We start from the raw sequence: 26,246 nt of genomic DNA on the forward strand, positions 1-26,246 counted from the left end.
GGCACAAAGGTGAAAGTCCTGAGAGCAAATTCTGAGATATGCACAACCAATCTGGTCTCCTCAGCCAGTAATTTGTAGTTTTTATTTTAATCCTGGGGATGCTTAAGAGAAACATCAAGTTTTAAATACTATCTAAACTAGTCTTGTTTCCTACTTGCAAGTAAATTAAAGTAAGACTTAGGAAAGAAATCAGAGTATATATAAATATTAAAGAGAAAGACTTAATCTTCTACATTTCATTCAGGTCATTTTTTTTTTAACATTTTCTAGCTGCAGTGGTTGCATATAAACAAGGAATAAGGCTCTGTTAGAGCCTTATCAGTGTAAGATACCAGGTCAGCAGCCCAAATGGCATCTAGAAATAACTAGAGATAACTACTTCAACCCCAAAGCAGGTTATGGCAGATCCTTTTATATATATATATTATATATTCATTTTTAGGAGCCATAATACATGCTGAAAGTAACTCCCCATGTTAACGAGCTACCAAGGAACCCTGGGGTTACCTGAGGGTAAGGCTCCCTGTTGAAAACCCTTTACTGCAAGTTAGTTCTTGTTACCAACTGCTCTAATGAAATGGTTAGACACCATTTGTAGCTTCAGTGATAATTCCAAGCATGCCATTATTTCCAATAAAGTAGATTCTGCAGCCAAGTGTAGTTAACCCAACTGCATTTCCACTTTACTGCATGATTATTGCATTTCTCTGCACAGCTGTCTGCTCAGAAGCAGGAGAAAAATGAGTCCTTTCCATGCATTCTTAGTCTTATTCTTTTAAGTAAAAAAATAATTCTAATATTGTTTATTTATCTAGGATACAATTGCTGGCATATAGCTATAAGTGTGGATGACAAGCCTTTCTATTAAACCAGTTCTTTATATACATTTCTTTTAAATCACAAAATAACTGTCAAAATCAGTAAAAACACAAAACAATGCACAAACCACATGACAGCAACAGCCTAAGTAACTGCAGTTTTAATAAAGAGAACATCAAAGAGAGTCAGAGATAAAAAATTATTTCAAGCAACTGGTTTTTTGCAGTTTTTCTCCTTGGTTTAACATAGCAAAGTTAATCTTGTAACCAATTTTAATCTTAAAACTGCAGTAGTTTGCTAAAATGCAAAGTAAACTGCTGAAAGTACAGGTGATCACGTACAGTTCGTGTTACCAATGTATAAAGAAAGCAAGAGCACCTCACTGCTGTGAGCTTATACATAAAGAATAAAAGGCCGATCTGGGGATTAATTAATCAGGATGTGGGTAACACCACCTTGTCAAACACTAACATTCCACGGTTGGGTACCCTGGGCATGAGAAGATGGGTTTGTTCTTCAAAGATAAGAAAATTCCCCTGCACCACTGCCAGGGATTGGTCCAGGAAAACAAGACAGATCAGGACCACAGGTTCTGAGGAGCTCGTCCGTGCTCTCACAGCTGATGCTATCCCTTTCCACAAAGCAGGAGGTACATTTAATTTAATTTAGGACAATTTTAAAAATAGTTTTGTCAGTCACACAACTTGCACTGATCTCATACCTGTTCATGCCCACAAAATTAATGCCATAAATAACTCTTGAGTGATGCGGCATTACTGCTCTTTCCAAAGGGTTTTACAAGACCTGTAAGACCAACTATATTTTGACAGTGGAGTAACTGTTGTTGTTAATAGCTTTTAACTCAGTAAAATTATTTTCCTCACTGGGCACCCACCATGCAGAAACTACATTTCTTTTGCTGTTTTTATTAAACTTTGGATAAACAAAAATGCGTAATTATTTTCCTTAATGATATCTTAGACACTTCTTACAGGAACTCTGAATCAAAACAAACATTTAACCTGTCTTCTTGAGCAATTTCATTTGCTTTTGTTCCCTGCTGTGCTGGAAACATACTCTGCTTGCTCTCAGCAAGGTATCCCAACAGTTTATCAGGTAGCGCAGCATAATACAAATATTATGGTTACAGATGAGCTGTTCCTTGCTGCCATTTACTTCATGCTTTACCTCCCTTGTCATTTACAAATCAAAAATGTTTATGTACTCAATTACAACTCTTCAAGTGAGAATGAAGGGTATTCTATTATTCCCAAGAGGACTGTGGAAAAATGTGTGTGAAGTACTGCAACATTCTAAATTCCCTGAGTTTCCTATTGCTCCATGTTTGGCTGCAGCAGAACATGGGCAGTCTTGAGAGGCTAAAAATTTCTGGTTCTGGTCCAATGCACATTCTTGGGTGATGGAACAAGGCCATATTCTGGTCTTTCACCAGCTAAAAGAGAGTAATTAATCTTAATTCTCTTCTTTTTCCTGCAAAATAGAACTGTAACTGGAGGAAAACAAAGCTATCAGTTATTCTGTGGCAAATTAATCTTAAAGGGGGGATCTTCCAAAGTAAAGCAATAGGTTAGAACAAGATTCTGTATTGTCTTTGAGCCCTGAAACCCAACCTAAACTCAAAGGGTGCTTTCAGCATTGTAAGTCTGCTCTTCTTGTGATGTGCTTTTAATACAGTGTCATCATTTGAAAAGCGAGATTTTCATATATGAGCAATTTTACTTATGTGGCTTCACCTTTGTGGAAGACTCCAGTAATATTTTATACAGACCAAAAGTTTACAAGTATTTCAGGCAACTTAAAAGAAATTCTTCTCAGAGGGAATTTAATAGGGGATTATGTTTTTTATCCTGTTGTATTCTGTGTTTAAGACACTTGTTCATTTGAATCTTTCAAAATTAGCCTGTTCCATGTGAGAAACTTTGAAAATGATGTCTGCTTAGATGGTCAACCTTTTTTTAAAAAAAGATAAACCTAATGAATTTAACCATGGTACCATGGAAACAGCTTTAAAATTAATTTGGGTACAAGGAAGAAGGATACAATTCCAACACAGAGAAAGTGACAGGTTTGAGAAGAAAAAAAAAAGTCTCTCTTCATTAGGCACTGAGACCTTTGTTTGGGACAAATATCCTGTATGTGGTTGTATATAGCTGAGGGGTTCTATTTCCGTAAGTTCCATCAGTCAAAACAAGAGTTTGATGTTGACTCAGGTTTCCTGGATGAAGGGAGAACTTGGCCCTTGCCTTTACCCACTTCTGCACTCAGCATTTTGGTTTGTTATGTAAAATGAGTTCATCTAATTCATTGTTATTCTGGGACTTTGTACAAAAGAAGGTCTAGTCTAAAGCAGATGTCATCACTTATTTCCTTGATAATTCACAAGTTATTTTGGCTGCCAGGGTGAAGAGTTGTACGTAAAAAGAAAAATATGTGACCAAGCCAAAAAATTTCAGTGAGTGCACGGTCCCCAGAAAAGTGGTGTTACTGAAATTCAGTAGTACCACAAAATGATGACTAACAAGCATTGTAACTCCTGTGTGCTGTAGAGTAAATGCCATCATTAATTCTTTATGAGACCTTCACTTGTCCTGCTTTCTGACTGTCAGAATTTGGTAGAGGACTCCACTGGCTCCTTTGACATTTTCACTTTTTCACTGCAGTTTGATTTGTTTGCTTGCCTTAAAAAATGCCAACTGGGTAGACTGTAGAAAAAACAACCAATAGTTCCCAACTGACACAGGACTAAAGTAATTGAAATTAACACATCATAGCAGTACTTTTGACCCTCACCTTATTTTTTTGGTCTGTGAACTGCTGGCTGTAAATAGCAAAGCTACGCACCAAAAATCTTCTGATCTTACCAATGCAAATTTTCTCTTTCAGAATTTCCATTGCCCCTTTTTACATCAATGTCCAAGCACTAAAACAGCATCACAAAGGGATTTGGGGGGTGGTGAGAGGACAATGCTCAGGGGACTTTTATATAAAGCTTATGAGTTCAGATTCTGAGTAATTTACTTACAAGAAGAATACATTTTGCAGCCAGGGCAGAATGTGGGAAATAGAACTGTTTGAACACGTCATTTATTTCTCACCTTAGCTTGGACTGAGATAATAATGGTGTAGGTTACATATAACTTGGGATGCTGCTGCAATTCAGATCAGCACATGAATTGGTGGACTTACGTTTTTGAGTGGCAAAGTGAGGTTTAGTCTGTGTAACTTGATTGTGCACAGCAGATCCTGTAGGGACATCATTCCTGCAGAAAACTCCTCACCTTTGTGTTTCACTACTGAATAACCAGATCTCACGTTCATCCAAAAGACAATGTCACCAATGCAGGCATTAAACCCTGTTTCAGTGAGGTTTAGGGGTTGTTTTTTTCCCTCATTATAAACATGGGCAGCACATTATAATGACATTTCTTTTCTGGCACTCTTAGTCTTGGACCATTTGTACAGTTACAAAGCTTACCAGATATAAACCGAATTAATCCCGATCTTGTTCACAGGATGAAAGTCCAGGAATTTCTCTGGACAGCCTTTAGAATTATCAGCACATGAAAGACAGACCTGATTTTAAAATGTGAACATCAGGCTGCTGAAATTCTGACAATGGCAGGACAAGAACCTTCCTTTTCTAATTGACATCTGAAAACTAAGAAAGATCTTTAGGCTAAATAAAGCTGACTAGACTTTCATCTGTTCAGAAGTATTTAACTGCCACCGGAGTTCATTACATTTGTTCATCTTTTTTTTAAAAAAAGCTACAAATTGCAATGTAAATGGTAGCAGTGGCTGGTGATCCCAGCCAAATCAAATACCAAGGTTCTGGGTAAGATATTTACATAGCAGTGAGAGAAGGGAGCTGTGCCTTTGTAATTTAAAAGTTCCAGCAAGTCATAAAACTAAAAAGCAGAAGGAAAGCTGCAGGAGCTAAGGAGAACCTGGTTAACAATAATACAGTAACTGCTTACCTGTAGGAGCCTTTGTTACCAAGTTTGCAGAATCTGGGGCCAATGAATATCAGTATTTTGAATTCTGCAAGTGCTGGTTTTAACAGTTCCAAACTCATATCCCATATGTTTCCTCAAATATTTCAACCCCTGATTCCTCTGTGCTTGGCTTGAGGCTGCAGAGTACAGATTACTTGGTGCCCATGGCAAGTGCTGCTGGAACAGGGAAATGATGTCAGCCCCTGCAGTGCAATCTGTAACTGGATGTGGGTGAATTCACTGGCTGGCAATTCAGAAGAAGACACGCTGCTGCTGTACCAGTTGGAGCCAGAGGGTGACTGAAATTATTAAAATCACACATGCTGCAAATGCCTGAAAAATTACCCTGCTACAAAGTACCCAAAGCAGAGATGGAATCCTGATGCAAACTGAGGGGTGTGTGGGGAGTATTTGCAAATGCTGTATGGGATGATTTGCGGCTGGTTAATTGTAATCCTTCCCTTCACCCTTTTCTAGGTTCAGCTGATCCACTATAACCATGAGCTGTACACAAATGTCACAGAAGCTGCAAAGAGTCCTAATGGGTTGGTGGTAGTTTCCATATTTATGAAAGTAAGTATTCAGTACTACAGATTCCTAATATATAGACAGTAAACTTTTCCCTGAACTGTAAATGTAGGAGTTAGACTCCTCATTATGCTACAGCAATGCCCAGAGGCTCTGATCTGGAATCCAGAGACAGCTTCATCCTGAACTGAGCACACCATCTCTGCTCCAAAGCTTTTCCAATAGAAGGGAAATTAAAAGGGATAAGGAAGGGGGGAAAAAATCCCTTACACCACAAACATCACTCTTAACACTTTAATGGGTATGACAGAAGTTACTAGCTTTGCAGATTTTGTGTTTCTTCATGAAGTGTTATTCATCCAGTCTCTTCTAGTAGGTTGAGGCCCTGGGAAAGAGGGCATATCATGCTGATGTGTCAAAGCCAGCAAAATCAGTTTTTCTCAGTGTTATTTAAAACATCTTAAACTATCAAAACTGAAAGAACGTTGAAGTAGAACTTCTAATATCTTCCATTTCACAGAACTACAAAGACATGTGAATATTTTATTTAGTCTCCATCCTGTTGCATTCAAGGTACATATTTATGTCTATAATTTATAGCGATCTAACACTGAACTCAGGACTTCATGGTTTTCTCAAACCTCTTTAATTACATTGGAGAAACCTTTTCTCTAATTTTATATAAAGAATGTATTTCTCCCCTCCAAATATTGTTAATATTCTGCCATTATGTAGCTCTGTTCATCAGTCTAAAAAAGTGTGTATTTCTGAGTAATGCTGAAATTCACCTCATCACACCTTAGGTATGGGATATCTATAGTTCCCCTTAGTACTCTAATCCCATTTCATAAAGCTCCTAACAAAGCATTAGCCTCAGAATTAAAGTATGCATTTCACAGAGCACACTGAATAATTAGATATAAAAGGACAATTTTCACACAGATCTAATATTTAAGAAAGATATTTAGGCTACCTTTTTTTTTTTTTTTTTAATCCAAAATGTATTGTATTATGACCCAAAAAACTGACTTGAATTCATGAAAAAGGGAAAAATTAAAGAGAAGACAGAGAGATTGTTGTCAATATTTAGAAGTACCTGCAGGGAGGTGTCAGAGGATGGACCAGGCTCTGCTCGGGGCTGCTGAGCAACAGGGAAGAGGCAACAAGGGGGCAGAATCTGATACATGGGAAATTCCACCTGAACATGAGCTGTTACCTCATATGTTACCCAGACATAAACCAGAAGAAGAGAGCTTTAATTTGCGATTAAAATAGTCTGATGCAAGGAAATTATATTTATTAATAAATAAAATAATAGAATACTAATTAAAATCCTGGCTAGTATATCAACCACCTGCAAATTCCATCAAAGCTGTTGGAGAAGAAACCTGTGCTCATGCTTTTATTCAGGCAGTAATTTCTGTTCACCCTGTTCTCCCATCCCTGTGTTTTATTTATTTTACCAACTTTCTATCAAGCTTCATTAGAAAAACAACTAAGTAATTATTTCCTTCTCCCATAACAGTGAAAAAAAGGCAGAACCCAGTTGGAGGAGTATCAGAGAGTGAGGGTGTGTGTGCACACGTGGAAGAGCTGCAGTTCTGGCAAGGAAATGTTTGTGAGAAGATTTTGACATTATCCATTTTCTCTTCTGTAGGTATCTGAATCATCAAATCCATTTCTAAATCGTATGCTTAACAGAGACACCATAACGAGAATAACATATAAGAGTAAGTTTCTTTTCATTTCCTCTGGTAAGAGCTGTATTCTTTCAGTATCAGATAACACATTTAGTGATCTTGAAATAAGAGGCACTTTATTATGGGCAGAAATTCCAGGTTTGCATTGCCAGCAACTCTACAAGATAAACTCAGGAATGTGAAAAATCTCGTTCGGTCATCACTTTATCAAATGAATTTTGAATTTCAAAGTCTGTTTTATGTCTGAAGGTGCAACAGATTAATGAAATTATATTTGACACATACATATACTGTATTCACACAGAATGCTCAGGAGAAACTGCCTACTGTTAGCAATAAAAGGGACGTGTGGAGCAGCCGGGATTATATCGGATCTGGTTATGTCAAGATGCTGCACCATTAACTGGATTTAGTATTCATCAGTGTTTTCTTTTTGTACAGAAAAGTTACAACATTCCTATTCAACAACTGCTGCATTTAACTGATACAGAAAGAGGTCATTAACATAGCTTGTATATTTGTTGTATTCACATTTGGAAAGCCTTAAACTGATGATCCTCAATAATTCCATGTTCGTATATTGACCTTGTGGAAAACTGGAGCTTAATTAAGATATTTTAGAGAGAGTAATGAAAAGTATGTGTAACAAATTAAACCTCTTCTCCTGAAAACCTCATTTCCTTTGTCAAATATTCCAAGCTGCCATGAAGTTCTTAAGTTCAACAATACGAGAATTTAACTTTCAGAAAGTACACAGCGAACTGACAACACAAATAGTTCCTTGTCCTCTCCTACAACACACATACCTTTCACCCCACTGATGTTTCTCTGATTTTACCTGACAGTTAACAAATCTTGTTACATCTTTGGTCCAAATAAGAGGCTTCTATGATGATAAAACTCAGTTCTCTACAATACCTATGGAAAGGAAGGCAACAGAGGCTTCTCCTCAGAATGTTTTTTCCAGATTGTTCTATCAGTATCAAATGCCATCTTCTCTGCATGGAAGAAGCAGATCAGTCCCACTTTTAAACTGCTTGTCTTGATTCCTTGCAAAATCACAACAATGATGTTCTGCAAGAGCTTCCTGCCTACCAGCACTGCTGCAGCATCCTGGAAACAGGGAATTATTGTTAAGGCTATGTGTGCTTTTTCCAGCTCTTTCACCCACAAATTCCATATTCCCAGCTTCTGTCTGGGGATCAACCAGATGTTCTCCCATGGGGCCACACCTTCCCAATACCAAATATTTCATTTGGATGCTGCATTTACAGTGAGAACTACTCCTCTCTGGAGTTGTCAGCATCCCACAATCTCCCATTGCTTGTTTTGTCTCCATACAAGGGAAAGACAATTCCAGTCACACCTAACTTGGGTTTACTACATGAAATTTCGCATGAAGATGAACACACGAAACACAGGCTGGAAAAGCAGTGATTAACAGAATTGCTTTAATTTGTAACCACTGTTTTTGCTAAGTTTATCTGTTCAAATTAAACCCCTGGTAGGCACACAATGCACACAGTATTCCACAGGGCATTGGGTTACTTACTGTAGTAACAAGTATTGACTGGGAATTTTTAGTGTAAATTGGAAACGTGGAAGTGTTATTGAAAGTAATTTTGCAGTTGTCTTGCATGATGGATTATAGCATCATTGCTGAAAACTAATTTTACCTCTTACACTGCAAGGATTTCTAGTGTGCCTTTAGCAGCTGGAGTTTTTCAGCTTCTGCTTTACGGCTCCACTCCTGAAGTCAATACTCAGCACGGTGCTGACAAAATGCCCAGGCCCAGTGTGCTCAAGAGGAGTGTGGAGGGAATGATAAATGGAACACTGGTTCAGAGTCAGGACAGTTCATAACATAAATAAAGGTGGTTTTTTTGTTTAAAGAACAGCAACAACATTAAGTGCTATCTCTCCTGCTGCATGAAATTTCCACAGGCAAAATGCATTAAAAGGGAAATTTCTACCCTTAGATATTAATGGCTACAGTGAAGTAAAGTGGACCCCAAGGAATTTTTAAGGAGATTTTAAATGCTTATTTTATTCTGTTATCGCAGCCCAAAGAATCTACTGTGAGCAAGCTGAAACAAGGGTTCTTTCAAGCAGCCTTTAGTCAGAAGCTGTGTGGATCTCTCAAAAGCTGTATTATTCCTTGTTAAGTCTGCCATTTGAGGGGATAAGTTAGTTTTCTTTCAAAACGGTTATGCTACATGAGCTTTCACCCAGTGTTTGCTTAACATAGGAAAAAAAAAGTAACTTTTTAGATTCACAAAATTCCTCATAAAAATTTGGTCTTGTCATTGTCTGGTAAGCAGAGAAACTGAGGATCTCTACATTCCTTACCCTGTAAATCTAACCTAGATCCTCTTCTGGATTATCATGATATGAACTTGAAAATCAAATGTACCTTCCTCCACTCAATTCCCTATAACAAGCATTATTATAAAGAGAACATACAAGAATTTGCTGTGAAAGCCAACCCCATACATTTATTACAAATCTAGGGATAAAAGGATTTCCATAATTTCCTAAGTAAATTGTCAGAGTCAAGGCCTTTATGTAAATGAGTGTGAAATCTAATTAAATCTAATTTGTAGAGAGAACAGTTCCTGAGTTTGGAAATCACCCTAAGGTACCAGCAGATCAAGAGAAACAGATTGTGGGCTGTAGATAGGAATGATGCAGAGGACCTAGGAAAGGCTGGATGGGTTTAGGAAAAGAAGTTTGTCACTGGCAGGAGATGACATGTAGTGATTTTGAGCATTTTGAACATATTTGCAGTAAATACAAGCAAGACTTTGAAGTGCTGCAGTCTGGTGTTAATACTGACCCACCATGACTGCTTCAGCTCCGGAGCAGGAAACCCTTACCAAGATGTGGGAAAGGGCAGACCTGTTCATGGGAATAATGTTGGTAACCAAATCCTTATTGTGTAGTCTTCTCTCATAGAGTCATCTGACTTCCCCTGGGAATGTAACTCATACACAGGTATGAATAGGTACTGCTTTTTCTTGGACAAACTCTTGTTTCATTCACCCCTATCTTCCACTTTTCCTGAAGTGGTATTTTCCTCCAGTTTTCCATATCGATATCCCTCATCTGTATTAATCTTCAGTTAGCTTTCCATCTCCTAGTAAACATTTCAGGGCAAATTCTACCTGGTTTAAATCATTTTAGCCCAGCTGAAGCCAATATGGCTGTGAGAAAACAGATCTGGTCCTTAGGGATCTCTTCTGCCTGACTCTGTGCCACTTGGTGCTAAACACACCATGCTCCATGGCTTATAAATAATGAACAGGATGTTCATGTGGGAAAGGGAAAAGTGTGTGATGACTCATGAAAACAGGCGCTGGCATGAAAAAAATCCATCCCTTCTCTTCTGATGCAATTCTAGCAAAATTACCAGTGCACTGCAAATAATGTTTTTAATGAATAGGACACAGATGTATTCAGTCGTCTCTACCTGTTCAAATATAACTGCGTTTTGACAGTGTTTTCATGCTTCTGTCAGGAAAATTTGGGTTTAGAAAGAGGCTATCACAGGCCATGGGCCAGTGAAGCCTGGGCATATTAAAACAGGTGACAGTCAGCCACCTACCAGACGCTAATGGCACTTTCCCCTCTGCTTGAGGTTCCAGCCAGCCATGCAGCAGGAAAATCACCCTGGCTCAAGCTGCAGGGACAGGGCAGAGGACTCTATTTTTGACAAACATGAGAGAACCTGCCAAGATTTTATTTTGTAAAATAACAAACACATTTAAAATATGAAATAACAGCAAGGCTCTGGTCAATGAGGCAGAAACATTACACTCTCACCCTGACACTTTAACTGATGCTGTAGCTGCCAATATTGCTGCCCCAAAACCCTGTACCATGTTGACTGTGCTGTGTTAAAAGAAAAAACAAGGTCATATTTGCTCTGCCTGTTTTCTTTGATTTTCTGTTGCCCAAGACAATAGTCTGCAGCCTTTCTTTTCTTTCCATTAGATTGTACGAGACAAGTCTTTTGCTCATCTAAGTTTTGTCCTTCAGATACAATATGTTAAATTCAAGTTAAATTATGCCTTTCTTTTTTAGCTCTTATAAATTTCCTTGATCATTTGGATTTCTCTGCAAATCAAGGCCAGCCCTTGTTGAGCACTGAAAGAGGGAATGCACCTCAGTGTGCAATTTCCTTGCCTGCATTTTAATGTTCCCTCTGCAAATGAACCAAATTGGAGACACCACACAGGAGCGAAAGGGTTTGAAGAGATCTCACAATGTTACAACTCATAACCACCCCGGCTTTCTCCGAGACACACACAAGCAGCAGTGTATCAGTAATAAAAGATGTTTATCCCTGAGTGGATGAACTCGTACAGCCTAAGATTTGGCAGGAAAATCTGAGTTTTAGCTTTGACAGCACTGCCAAAAGTACTGTAGGGCCAGCATTACCCAAGGGAAATAGTGCAGGTAGTACAGGAAACACTGAGGAACTCTGATGGATTTTGAAAGATAGAACCGTATCTCATTATATTTTGGTACATATCCACAAAATAAATGCTGTTGGAGAGGAATACACCTCATTAATTCCCAGGGAACCTTACAATAAAGCCAGGGACCCTGGTGCTGCTTCCCAGCAAGCTTTCCACCCGGAGCTGAGCTTTCTGAGGGAGCTGGCACTGCACCCACCCCACTGTACACATGCAAGGCCAGGAGGTTTAATGGAGCAGCTTTATTATCACACATTCACTGCAACTTCCTCTCATGCCAGAAGGGCAATTAAGTTTTAACTCTGTTCGCCTTCCCAAGGCTTTGTTGAGCAAAAATTGTTAATCACCCCAAAAGATGGAAAGTCAGCATTCTCCAAAGGCTTCTGCCTCTCAATCAATAACTGCAACTGCAAGAAGCCTTTGACTCCAGTCCCTAAATGTGATTCAGAATTCCCCTGTGAGAGCCCGTGCTCAGCTCTCAATGTGTGAATGTGAACCTCAGTGCAGCTCCACCCCAGCAGTGTCAGGGATGCTACTTGTGTTACTTGTTCTTGTCTAATCTGCTGGAGCATACAGAAATGTGCATCTGTTAAACTTCATTCTTTGGTAAAAGTGAACATCATGTTCTGGAACTAGGAGACATGAAGGGGGGGGGGGGGGGTGTGTTTTTTTTTGTTTTTTGGTTTTTTTAGTAGTGGTGATAAATAGGATTAACTTATTTCTAGAGCTGTATGTATTGAAAAGACACACTTGTTTTGGGTTTGGGGTTTTTTTGTGATGCTACTGTTCTACTTGATTTGTTTTCCTCCTTTGTTCTCCAGATGATGCATATTTACTACAGGGGCTTAATATTGAGGAACTTTATCCAGAGACATCTAGTTTCATTACATATGATGGGTCAATGACAATTCCACCCTGCTATGAAACAGCAAGCTGGATAATAATGAACAAACCTGTCTACATAACAAGGATGCAGGTAAAGCAGTTTACAAATTACTCAATCTAGGATAGGTACAGAATAGTATTTTAAACATAATATTTAGAGCTTTACATAAAAAATGAGATTCAAGCCTTGTGCTGTAGGGATCTCTGCATGCAATTTATACAGTTTGCAAAAGCATCGAAGAGGTTTTTTTTCAAATTAAAAATCTTAACTGTTTAGAGTTCCGTCAGTATCTATATACACAAACTTTGAGGGGGGGCCCTGTGTTCAGTGAGGGTTTGAAACAAGTGGTTTCCAGCAGTCTGTTCACAGCTGCATTATTCTGTGATGGCTGTGAACTGTTACTTGGGGACTCTAAAACAAGTACAGCAGTGTTGTACAAACATAACTGAGGTTATTAAGGATAACAGAGGCCATTCCTAGGTCTGAATAAATACATGTTGATAGCACACTAATGTGACAGAGATACAGTATCTGGAGCCTTCTGGAAATAAAATAAGCTGATGCTTTCTGGTATAGAATGAAATTACAGGATATACACCACAAATATTGTTGGAAAAATCACATTGACATATTGAAGCCCCTGTTAGAGAGAAGCAGAAGAAATTATGCAAGAGAAAACACATTTCACATCCAAAAGGAAGCTGTTGAGGAAACACATCAGTGGAAAAGTCTCAAAAACTACATTTCTGTACAGCTCGCTTACAATCCAATGCCTGGCATCAGAAAACAGCAAATTTAACACTTTGCCCTCTTCTCCAGAGTTTCCTTCAGTGAGTTGCCTAAAGAGCTGTGAGATGAACTAAAACCTCCTCTCTTGCGTGCTGGAACCCCAAGGAATACTTGAACCACCATCTGCCTGCCCCACGCAGGCAGCAGAAGAAATCTGGCCTGAGAAATGAAATGAGGAACAAGAAAACAACCCCAAATATCACTTTGGGTTTTAAAATCATATTAATATTGTAAATAAGATGACTTTTAAAAGCCTGAGATGTTTTATTTTTGTGATATTCCTTGTGTCCAGTTTAGTCTGGAGGCAGAAAAAGCACTTTGTTTCTTTTCTAAACTGGTGATTTGGGAGAACAACGCAGCTAAGCACAGGCAAAAATGCGAGTATTGTGAACTTTTCAAACACAGGACCTGAATATTTTCCTGCAAGCAACATTTTTAGGTAGAACCTTAATGTGCAAAGTAAGGATTAGAATATTTCCAGTCTGTGCTGCTACCTATAGGTTATAACCTCATGATACTTGCTCCTTGTCATGCTTTAATGGTTATTTATATCCTTCATTATTAGTGCTGCAAATGGATTTTGTGGAAACTTACTAATTACGTTGTGTACTCAGACTGAAAGAGCAATGCCCAGCTCAAGTTTTCCCTAGAAGCTGTTAAAACTTCCAGTACATAAAACCCATCTACTGGATTTCCCAATTAAATGCCATAAACTAACCTCTTAAATTGTACACTGATGGGGAAGATACTTTCTTTTTATATCTTTAAACCAAAATATTGAGGATTTCTGGTTTGTAACTTGAAACTTCTTTTTCCCTCTCTGATTTTGGCTGACTTGAATCAATTAAGAGTTGCATAGTCACTATAACAGCCATTTCTGCCAACCAGTGCTGGATGCACAGGATGATTCAGTAATTCCCTCTGTGCTGTGAAACCATCTCAGAAGAAGGCCAGAGTCTGCTGTAGGAACACTCACAGTCACAGCACAGACAGTATCATGACAGACCTGTCAGCAGAGAGAGGCTCTCACTTTTTAACATCATTAATTTCACGACTTCAGCAGCATCACTGTCAGTTTTCCTTCCCATCCTGCCTGCCCCTACCTGGTTCTTGAGTAACAACAACCAAAGCTCTGGCTTCTCAGCTGAAAGCTACAGTGATTCAGGAAATTAGCTCTTGTCATTCATCAAGTTCATTTGCTTTGCACCAGCTGCTGCCATCCAGCGCTGTGGATTCCATTTGTTTCCTGCTCACCCAAGGACACCTCAATACTATTTTCATTGGCTCCCCACAAAACTGGTTACTCTTGTTTAAAATGGGGGTCAGAAACAGGAGCACACAAAGAATGGTTTTAAGTTACCTCTGACTACAAACTGTCAGCGTTAACTTAAATTCTGCTTTACTGAAATTCTGCTTTACTTCCAAATATTAACTTACCTATTTAATAGTGTTGTATGTTGTTTACTTACAGGAAAGACCAGTACTAAAAACCCCTTGTTTTGTGTTTATAGATGCATTCTTTACGACTGCTAAGCCAGAATCAACCATCACAGATATTTCTGAGCATGAGCGACAATTTCAGACCAGTCCAGCCTCTCAACAATCGATGTATCCGAACCAATATCAACTTTAGTTTACAGGGAAAAGATTGTCCAAACAATAGAGCACAGAAACTACAGTATAGAGGTACGTTCCACCTCCAGAATAACCCCTTCCATGCTTGCACTGAGCTCCTTTCTTTGAGAAATCCAAGGGCATGACAAAGCACACAAATAAAAACACATAAAACTCCAGATCTAGGGGAATAACTGTGTCAGTCAAATGCCACACACTTGAAATAGATGAGGAAATGTGCAGGAAAAGCATGACAAAAAATAGCCTGGGACATCTAATATGTTTTTAGAAGTAAATAGGACAGGCCCTTGGTTTTTTAGCCTCATTTTAAAGTCTTCTCACCTTAAAAAGTGCATTTTGCTCTGGTTTACTCACCCACAAGGGGGGGGGATGAGCTAGTCTTTATGACAACTGATCTCAAACAAAATTAATAATTTATAAGACTTAATTTCACTTTCGAGGTGCACCACCATAACAAACACCTAAATTGCTACATGTAGTGTCAAGCATTGATATTAAACAATGAAGCAGCTCAGTAACCTGCAGTTAGAGTCTTACAGTGCCACAGCTGTGGCTCACAACTGAGCTCTAATGTGTCTCATGCATCTTTGAGCCCATGCACACAACTGTACTGGCTGAAATAATGGTATTGAAGTGCCCTCCCAGCGGTAATATCATCATTATGAAGGAGTAGCACTGAAGGCTGGAAAAGAAAGGACATTTTCAGCAGCAAGGCAGATGACTGTGTTGCAATACTTCAAAGAAACAGTCATTCAGACAATTCTTTTCTAGAAAGAGGAGGAAGCTGAACCTCCTGGCTTTTTTAAGCCATTTTGCCTAAGTGCCTAACACAGTGCTAAATAATTTGATTCACAGTGTTAAACCAGTTTCATATTTGGAGTTTATTAAAGCATAATGGTTTTTGTTTGTTTCTCTTCCAGTAAATGAATGGCTCCTCAAGTAAGTGAGACAGAGCAGGCAAAACCCAAATCCTCAGTGGAATGCTCCTTCTGGGAATTGACATCATCTACAATGCACCCAACCTCCCTCTCTGGGCTCACGTGCACCACGTGCTGTGGGAAAAGAGCTGCCGTGCTGGAAAACTCCTCAAAATCCATTCATACGATCGGTGGCCATTTAAAAAACAAACAAACAAACAAACAAACAACAAAAAAACCAAATCAGTATTACATTAAATGTGATTACAATTTTCCTGAACTAATTTAGAGTCACACAGAAAGACTTTTCAGCCTTTGTACATATGAAATTAATTCTTCCTCTGCTCCCCCCCTCCCCCAATTGAAAAAAAAAAAAAAAAGAAAAAAAGAAAAAAAAAAGAAAAAAGGTGGCTCGGTACAGCATCAAAGTGGAGTTGTGTTCTGTGTGCCAAGTAATCCTTGGAAAGCTCTCATTATTTCACTATCATTAATGGATACTGACAAGACAGAACAAGACTACTGTAAAGGAAACCTATTTCTAGGTTATGATCTTTCTGTTAATTTAATTTAAAAAGGGACAGACTTTGAGAGATAAGTATTGTAAATATATCACTGCAGAATATAAAGGAAATTGAAATATTTCCCTCTGTCACAAATCTGTAGTAGGATTTGGCAAAATCAGAATTGATCCATTTTCTGTTTCTTGTTTTACAACAGATCATACATTGTGTTGGTTACAATTAACAGCTCAATAAATGTGTTTAACAATTTAGTAAAGTTGCTTTGATTTCTTTTTTCCTTTCTGAAATAATAACCCTCTACCGCTTGTGGATGCATTATTTGTGTTTTTCTTTTTTTTCTTTTTTTTTTTCTTTTTTTTTAGTTCATTTCTTTCTTTGCAGCCCATTTAAGTGAGTTAATGACAATTGGGAATGCACTTAGAGGTGGTATAACTTTAACTCCACTTTATGGTCCATCATTAACAGGAACTGGGCTCAGAAACAGAAAGCAGTTGAAACATATCTCACTTTAAAATTGCCATTTTCCTTGCTGAAGCCATTATTGGGACAAACATTCAATCCTGTAAATTGGTGGTGAAAGGGATACTTTTTCTTCACAGATAAAGCAGGAGCTGACCAAGTAAAAGCAAATGCCTTTTTTCTAGTTTATAATGGTCATTCACTGTGTTTGGTTACTGTCAAGAACTCAATAAACGTGTTTAACAAGTTCACACAGCGCATGTTTGACCTTCTTGAATATTGAGGGATTTTTCAGGTTGGTTTTCTTTTCAGTGTGGAGAGGGGTCAGGCCTCCTGATACCCCATCCCTGATGCTCACTTTGTACCACATTTAAGTTCACAGAAAGCAAAATGAAGCCAGAAAATGCTCCAGCAGCAAGGAAGTGTTTACACCAAATGGAAGAGCAGGCACTATACGAAGTGTGAGGTAACTGCCAGGGAGTTTTAATGGGACAACAATGTTATTTTATCTGTGCCTGAAGAGAACAGTGCAAGGAGCACCTGACAGGAAAGTCCAGGGTCTGTGTGGTTTGGAAAGATTACAGCTTGTAAAGTGAGAACAGGCCAGGACTGGCATTCAGGGGACTGTCAGGATGGAGATGGAAAACTGAGAGGAATCCAAAATTGTCAGCAGTTGGGTTGCTCAGTGCAAGGTGCAGGGAAGGCTCTGGTGAGAAGCGCTGGCACAAAGGTGCCCTGTCTGCAGCGGGTCTTGGGCTGGTGACCCTGACCTAGAATCCTCTTAGCACAAGTATAATACTTGATCCTCAAGTTATTTCATTCCCAGAATCCTGTTAGCACACATATAAATTACTTGATCCTCAAGGTATTTAATTTCCAGGATCCTGTTTACGTATCTGTAATATACTTGATCCTCGAGTTATTTCATTTTAAGCGTTTCCAATGACTTCCAACACCGTGCAGTAATCTGAAAAATCCACAACACGACAGAAATGTCACACAGCAAGTCCTACACTGTCAAATTCTGTAATTGAAAACAGCAAAATTACCACCTTAGCTTTACCTAGCTAATAAAGAACTGAAAAACAATGGAAGTCACATGCCTTCAATATGTTTGAGTGATCTATATATAACTTATAAACTTGTTTCTCCTACTTGTTTGGGTTCTTTTAAGCTTCGCTTAGGGTGCAGAGTAAAGTTACTGAGAGCATAAAATGCACAATGCATTAATCTATATTTGGACATATATCCAGCAGTTGTTGGTCAAGTTTTTCAGTGACAGAAGGTAAGGAAGATAAGCCAGGCCTCCATTATAAAGCTTTTAATAAGTAATAAACCCTATTTTCTATTTCACTGAAAGCTGATTGAAGGGATTTAAGGGGAGGTAGACACATGATAGAAGGGACTAGCCCTAGGAAGGAATCATGCTCTACTTTGGATTAGGCTGCAATATAGGAGCCCTGCAAATTGAGAAAGGGAGCAATCATACTGGGACACCACAAGTATATTTGTCAACATTTCTAACTCCATTTTGTGAGTGTATCTTGCCATGAATTGCCTAGATTTTTGTTTTAGTCGTAGATTACAGCAGAAATAGACCCAAATAAAATTTAGGATTGAGTGCTCTGCCCAAATAAAATTTAGAATTAAGTGTTTTGCCATTTAGACATCCAGCCCCAGTTGTTCAGATCAGGCATGGAGCTCTGTCAGGAGACTCTGAGGAGCCAGAGAAAGCCACATCTTATCACAAAGCCTTTAAGCAAAAAGATAAAAGTTCCAGGATCAAACAGCTGACACAGGCTGGGAGTTCAGAGCCCACACAACACCTGCCCAGGGTAATGCCTCCAACCTGAGCACTTTGTCTGCAGTGCTCAGCAGAGTCTGGCTGCACACACAGCCCAATACTCTTAGGAAGGGCTGAATGTGGCCTCATTGCCTGAGCCATTCAGATCAGGACTGGGATTTTTTGCTTGTGATGAGGCTCAGCACAGACGGGAGGTACCTGGCAGGTGATGCACTCATGGCAGCCTGTGGTGTTGACCTCGATGAACAGTCAACACCACAGGCAGGACCAGGTATTCATGCCATGATGATAACAGATATTAAGAACCTAATAATGGGAGGAAATGCTCAGATCTGTCCACTCACAGTGAAGAACATGCTATCAAAACAGGTACCAAACTATCAAGCTCATCTGATGATAAAAGACATGAGAAGATTCAAATTTACAACACTCCAAAACCCTCTGCTTCAAGTAGCAGTCAAAAAAATGTAATAGCCAAGTTTTATAAGCTCATTTTTTCCTTTAACCAAAAATAAAAAATATTCCTATGCAGAAAATCAGAACTAAAAGAGATCTGTGGGATGAAAGTAGAAAGCACAGGCCTTCAGCATAACAGTACCTACAGGTACCACACATCTGTCCTTCCACCTTCCTGTTCCAGCCTTGAACGCTGAAGTAGCAAGGAAACAGATCGAGGATGTACCTCGAAGCTTGGTACTTGTTATTATAGAACAAACTCCTATAAAACAAAAAAACATCCTTTCTTACCATTTAAAACCTCTCACTTTCCTATCAAGCAGGTACTCGGAAAGAAGAGGGGTACCACCGTCCCTGCCCGGCTCCGTGGGGTCCCGCGTGCCCCCACAGGCGCACGGGTGGGTTCCGTGCTGCAGTCGGTAGCGAAGAGTCGAGAAGGGCGTTTGTGTGCGTTCCGCCAGGAGCATTTATTGCTGCTACACTGCCAAAGGTTACACGGGCAAATACCAACGTGATCCCGAAGCTCACAGTTTTATCCGGGGGTGGGGAAAAGGCAGGACCAGGGAACGGGGACCAATGGGGAGCTCTGGGGGAGTGATGAGGGGTAGAGGCCAACAGCCAACTGGGGAATCCAAACTGGGATAGATTAACACAACAGAACAAGCATCCTGGGAGAAGCCTTTTTGGCCACCCTAACATGAAGTGGTTCTTGTGGTACTGGGGACTTGTACTGAAAACTCTGTGTCCCTTGTAATGAATGTTCACCAGCCAGCACAGAGGGCCAATGGAAATTGTGCTGAAAAATTGAGACCTGAGATCACAACACCAGGAACAAAGACACGTGAGGGTGTGCAAGGTTGTACTCCCTGTACTGATCCAAACACTCAAACACAGACAAGGAACTCAATCAAAAGAATTTGGTCTGCAAAGATCAGAACAACTTCAAAGTCAGCAAACTCTTGTTTCTTTGAATAGCACTGCTTGCTCTGAGTGTTCCACATCTTGGCCTTAAGAAATGCCAACACTAATTGCTGCTCATGTGACATTAGTTTGTCAGGCACCAGAGACATTGGGAGCCTGGTGGAAATCATTTTTAAGTACTTTGTATGTCAAACAGTAGGATCTTTCAAGACATTTATTATAAAACAAAGAAAAAAACCCAGGATAATACTTCAGAATCCTTCCTGCTTCTGACAGACCCTGCCTTTGCTCTCCCTATTTTCATTTTCTGGGGATTTCACTCCTTGTTACTTCCACCAGTACCCTCCTCTTACAAAAGCAGCTCTGAGGAATGCAGTAAAGGTTTATCCCACAGAAGCACAGTGCTGCCATGAATAAATGAGAATTGGCAATTTTCTTGATATACTATTGCTGGATACACACTATCTGCTGGAATCAACACATTTCAGCAGCCATTAAAAAAATTCAAGTAATTATATAAAATAAGTTGGTACATCTATTAATTGGTGAAGACAAGCTGGAAAGTAGGATATGATTGTACCCAGAATGCCAAGACCAAAAGGCAAATAAAACCCTTCCAACATTTAGGGTGTTCCTCATGCTCTTTAATATTAAAGGAGAAGGATGTTCCATCTTTTTATTTTGCTTTATAAAGCACTCAGGGTTAAACATTACCAAAATTCCATCTAAATCTGAAAACAAAGCTGAAAATTTTGCTGCTTTCAGGAGGTGAACCTCCCCCAAAAGTCAGGAAAAATGGTCAGTGTATTTTATTGCAGATACCAGATTTGTAGCAAAAGGTAGATGTTTTGTTGAACTTTACATCTCAAAGCTTTAGTACTGAACACTGCACCCCAAAAAATTGCAGATATTTGGTTCCTAAACTCAAAACACTGTAGGTTTTTCAGGGAGATAAGCTATAACTGCTCCATGTTTGGATTCTTTTTATTAGATTTTATTCCCCAGATACAGTGGCTGACAAAGCATGGAGAGTTTACTGTAGGAGATGCTGATTTACTGGCAAATGGCTCAGCACAGTTCTCAACAGCACACCGTAAAATTATTCAAGGAGCCTGGTTGTATGGCAAAGAACAAGCACCATTTATAATGTGAAATGTAATGCAGGCAAACATTTTTTGTTTCCTACAGTGTCAGGCTTCTATTCTAATAACTAAAGATGTGTCAAACACATACTCAGAACAGAAAATGAAAAACAGGATAATAAATCTTCTAAGGACAGGAAAATAACACTTAGCATTTGAATAGAGGGGAAAAAAATCCTGAGAAGCATTAGAAAAACAGCAAAAATATTGACGCAGTTTATGAATTTAGGCAGATGCTCCCACCCCATAAGGGAAGAAAGAGCTGGAGCCAAAAGTAAATTCAAGAGGAGAAAAGTTACAGTGGAAAATGGTGGTGTTGCCCCAGAAGGAAGGTCAAGGCTATGAAATTCACCCTTGGGTGCGTATTCCCAGCACAAGGAGACAGCCAGCACCTCATATCCCACTTGCTGAAGCATTCAGGTATTTGCACCTGTGGCACGTGTTCAAATGCACCAGGACCATGTGTGGGCGTGGTCAAGGGAAGCTGATGCTGAGTCAGGGTCAGAATGTCCTTCCCAATTGCTCGAGGGCCATTTTGGGTGTGCCTCCTCAAGGATTTGTGAACCCTCCTCAAGGATTCTGCAAAGAAATCACCAGAAATGCCTCATGCCTGCTTCATTTGCTGTCCTGCTGCACCACCTAAGCCTTAGTGAGACTCCCTGGAGGTTCAGCCCTGCAAAGCTGCCCTAAAGGACTCTTGGGTAAGTGCCAGATTTCATGTGCTGGATGAGAAAGTGATTGTAAAGTGATGGTAAAGAGGTGGGAATATTACCGCAGGCCTGGGCCCTAGGGTATATCACCGTGTCCTGCAGCCATAGGAAGGAGGAGGAGAGAAGATCCAGCAGGCAGGAATTGTGCAGCAAGATTGATTGATTTAATTATTTTACAAACTCTTTTATAGACTTTTTTCTTCATAGTCTAATTGGACAAAGGATCAGCCACCCCTTGGGGGTGATTGGCCAAAATCCTAAAACATCCATTGTCAAAATATTTTTCTACTATACCATAAACAAGATTTTTCAAGGTTGCAGGTGGCTTGGTTGTTTACATTCCCTGCTACCTCTTCTGTGAGAGAGAAAAATCTCTCACGGACTTAGAAAATAGCAAGAAAATCCTCGCTAGCAGCATTTTTGAACCTACATGGGAATATGTCAACATGATGAGGAAATATCCTATTAATATTCAAATATGCAATAAAAATCTTATGGAGGAATGTTAAGACAACATAGAAAGTCGTAAGCACGATGGCAGAAAACAGAATTTGGGAGAATCACAAGGGGAAAAGATTGATCTTTTCCCTCTGTCCTGAATTTTCCCCTTAATGATGCAGCAATACAGCAGCATGCTGATTTCGGCTTGCTGCCTCCTTTCAGACATAATTTAAATTTGACAGCAATAGGAGTAATAGTGACATTTTCAGACATTCATGCCAAAGTTTCACAATACTGGAGGCCTCACTCATTAAACATTTATTTGTATCTGTGTTCCTCAAGCTGCAGAAAAAGATGCAAAAATGGAACTTCATTGACAAACATTTCACCCAACTGCTGCCTGTGTTCGTCCCACGCAGACGGGCAGCTGAGACACTTAAACTAAATCACTCAGACTCTGCCCTCCTGCAGGCAGTGGCTTCTCCTGGAAGCACGTGAACTATCAAAGGCAACCATCACCTCCTGAGATCTTAAATCATGTAGCCCAGACTACAGACCAACAGGACTTTGACTTTTAAAAGTCTTGATGAATCCCTGCATAATTCCGAATATAAAGAATGAAGAACTGTCGAATAATTCCAGGTTTCAGCTTTCAGAAATTGACTCTTTCCACTCCTCCTTATATGTTGCTTGTCTTACAGGGAGAACGTCTTTGTAGGGGACAAACTTTCCTGTCAGCATGGGAAATGTCAGAGGACATGGTTGTTATCCCAGGTCAGGTTTCTGTAGGGAGTCTAAACGATGTCAACTGAATTATCACAGCTCTGCCTTTTGGAAGGCTGATACAGCCAACAAAATAAAACAAAACAAAAAACAGACAAACAAACAAACAAACAAAAGACTAAAGCTGGTGGAATCCACCAAATATTGTAATAAACAGCTTATTTCTACTAAAGACCTGTCATTCAATGCTGTCTTTTTTCACCACAATGCACAAGGGTTTCAGTGCCATGTGGAGCTTCACTGAGGATGCACAGCCCGGGTGCTGGATTTCAGCTCAGAGCCCACCCACCTCCTTCCTCCCCACGTCATTCTTATTTTGGCAGCTCAGACAGCTCTTTAGTTTAATTATTAGTGTGTCTTTCAGATTCCTCTATTCCTAGGTACTCCCCGTGCACAGCAAAAGAATTCCCAGCAGGGCAGAGGTGTATTTTCCCACCAACCATTTAGAGCACTATTCTCTCAGCCTGTAAGCAGCAATTAGTCCTATTTAAAAAAAAATAAATTAAATTCTAAACTAGACAAACGAGGTTGGCTCATAAAGCAGTTACAGCATTGTCTGGGTTCCCATGCACATGCAAACAGCAGAAGGGCAGACTTCCAGCTCAGTTCTCCAAGCAGGGATTGATAACATTTTATGGGAAGCCACTAGCCCCCCGTGCCAGTGTCACTCAGGGTGGTTGTGCTTCAGTGTGAGCTGCACCTCACTGGAGCTGGTCTGCACAGCCCAGAGCCTGGGGCTGCCAGCCTGGGAGAGTCCCCAGCAGGCTGAGTGCCAGCCCCCAGACACACATCTCACAGACAATCCATGGATTCACTGCTGGGACTCACCACCTTCCCACCCCGCACATCAAGGGAAGCAACAGAGACCACACCAACTACCACTGTCAGGGCAGAGTGCCAGGAACACATGGAAAGCCTTGTGCTGCCTCTCTGTTTCTTTTCATCACAGGAATTTCAGTAGCAGCCACAGCACAGAGCAAAATGCACAAGGTGATTGTGCCTGGTGTGTCGTGCTGCCCCAATCAAACAGGGATTAAGGACAAGCCAACCAGTCTGCCCTTCCCTAGCTTTGTCACGAAGTGTTTCTGCCAAAGTGCAGACTCCAATATTCCATTTTGATGGATCATTGTCATTCCCAGTCAGTGCAAGCAACCATGGAAACAGAAGAAATTTGGGGCCAGGTTCAAGTTTAGAGAAACTGCAACCAGCAACAACTAAACTGTGTGTGCTTTATTTACAACTCCTTGATGCTGCACTGTGATTTGGAAAGGACTGTGATCTTGCTAGCCACACGAAATGGATGAGAAAGGAAATATCTCAAAACAGTGTTGGATGGTTAGACTGTAACAGCTTGCTTCTTTATGATGTTTGTTTGCATGGTTACTCTGAATTTTTTTATGTCTTATTACTCTTTTATGTTAACACCTCAGAATAATAGTATCAAATTATTTTTCCTATATTTGTTCTTTATTTGCAGTTTTAGGGTAAATTTTCACAAGTTAATGAGAAATTTGCTTGTTTGGGACACTTAGGAGAAGAACAGTCCTACACAAATGCTACTAAGGTTCCTTACATAAAGGATTCTTCAAAGTTACACTGCAGAGCAAAAAGGGAACTAATTTGAGATCACCCTCATGCTTCTCAGACAAAAACACTAAAAGAGACAAACACAAAAAAAGAAACTTCTCCAAACTTTACAGCCTTAAAAATATATTTTCTTTTAACAGAATTTACGTGTAGTTGATTTACAAAACAGAGCACAGGAATAACATTCTGTGCAAGCAGCACCATAAATACTGTGAAATGAGTAACAAGAGACACACAGCAATGGAATCTGGTTGCTTTTATAGTGTAGGATTTGTCACTGTGAATCAGGAGGTGTTGTGAAAGGGCAGTAAAGTCTGGTGAGTGATTGTGACAGGCTGGAGCCTGGCAAGGTAAGCAAAGCCCTTTGTGTCTCAGGAGTGGGCATCTTATCATGATGGGTGGAAGAGAGAAAGCAAAAAAAATCAGATGAGATTGACTTCAAGATGTTTCTCTTAATGAAAGTTTTCATGTCAACAGTCATTCCAATGCTAATGTCAACATTTTTTTGGAAGTAGTACCCTATAACATTCATTAGGGATGTCATAAGCATCCCACAACATATGGTGTCTCAAATCCAATTACTTTTCTATTCAAACCATGACCTTGAATAGGTTTTTAAAACAAGAAAGAACACAGAAACAAAGCCCCTATTGCTTATTTGATGGCTCCGTGGCATAGTACTAAAATTCAGAATTATGTCAACTTGTCGTTCTGTTTGTTTTGCTTTCCAGTCTTGTATCTAATCTAAAAAAAGTGATGGAAGTTTATTTTAGAAAAACAAGTGGCAGCATCTACTTCCTGAGACTGTTTGCACATTAAAAGCACCATGTACCCAGAAAAGGGCATTTTGAAATACTTCAAGCAGCCTTTGGCTGGGTTTCAAGTATCTCTAATTCCGAGGGCTAACGCCGGAGTTCTCTGTATGCTGCATGGCCTGGAGCTGAAATGCCTCTCTCTGCTGTGATAACCTCCCAACCCAGATGTACAAAAGCCTCTCACTGACCAGCATTTCCTCACTGCAGCTGCTGCCTTGGGTCATCTCTGGACATCAGTTTTTCCAGCTCAATCCATAAAAAACCCCCCAGAAATCTTAGAAGTGTTCCTAGGGCAGTGATTTAGGCACTTCACCTGGGTAATTCAAGAAACAAAAAGAAACTTTTTCATCTAAATTTTACCTTTTGAAAGCACCAATTTCACACAAAGATTATTCAGCAACACTTTTGTCAGACAGAGCTTTTCTTCTGCGACCATCTTCCCCTACATGATTTTAACAAAAGCCCCCAAGGATATTTTGCTTATGTGAAGATCTAAAAATCTAATCCATTCTATCTCAAGCATGTTATGTCTCCAGAAAATAAGTTCTTTGTAAATATAAATGATATCTTACTGGAAGTTCTCCTCTTGCCACAATAATAGGGATAGCACTGTGCTGCTACACAAATAATACTGGTAATAGAAAACTTACAATTGCTTGCCATGTTTTTTGCAAGTTCTTCCTATATTGTTACAATATAAACAGTCATGACTTTATTGGTACAATTAAATCTAGAGCAATTACTGCAGATGGTTCTTCACTGAGCTTTGCTGAAATAGCCCAAATCATTCTTGCAGTTTAATACATTTAAATATGTAATTATGTTTAGCATATATCTAT

The 26,246-nt window shown here is 39.6% G+C and overlaps 1 protein-coding gene and 1 long non-coding RNA gene across 2 annotated transcripts in view; one reads left to right on the plus strand and one right to left on the minus strand.

Annotated features, from left to right (window-relative positions):
- CA10 (carbonic anhydrase 10) overlaps nt 1–16,997 on the plus strand; it is a 190,599-nt gene extending 173,602 nt beyond the window's left edge. Inside the window, exons 6-10 of the mRNA XM_008644414.2 lie at nt 5,313–5,408; nt 7,021–7,093; nt 12,363–12,517; nt 14,728–14,902; nt 15,772–16,997. Of these exons, the coding sequence (XP_008642636.1) occupies nt 5,313–5,408; nt 7,021–7,093; nt 12,363–12,517; nt 14,728–14,902; nt 15,772–15,794 (522 nt within the window). The 3' untranslated portion in view covers nt 15,795–16,997. The remainder of the gene's footprint in view (nt 1–5,312; nt 5,409–7,020; nt 7,094–12,362; nt 12,518–14,727; nt 14,903–15,771) is intronic.
- On the minus strand, nt 16,614–19,395 carry LOC108444841. Its single transcript, XR_001859539.1, has 2 exons — nt 19,300–19,395; nt 16,614–17,715 (listed from the first exon to the last, which is right to left on the minus strand). It is a non-coding gene; the product is annotated as an uncharacterized LOC108444841 (long non-coding RNA).
- Nucleotides 19,396–26,246: the final 6,851 nt, after the last annotated feature.

Source organism: Corvus brachyrhynchos, unplaced genomic scaffold (assembly GCF_000691975.1).
Source record: "Corvus brachyrhynchos isolate BGI_N302 unplaced genomic scaffold, ASM69197v1 scaffold522, whole genome shotgun sequence".
NCBI classification, from domain to species: domain Eukaryota; kingdom Metazoa; phylum Chordata; class Aves; order Passeriformes; family Corvidae; genus Corvus; species Corvus brachyrhynchos.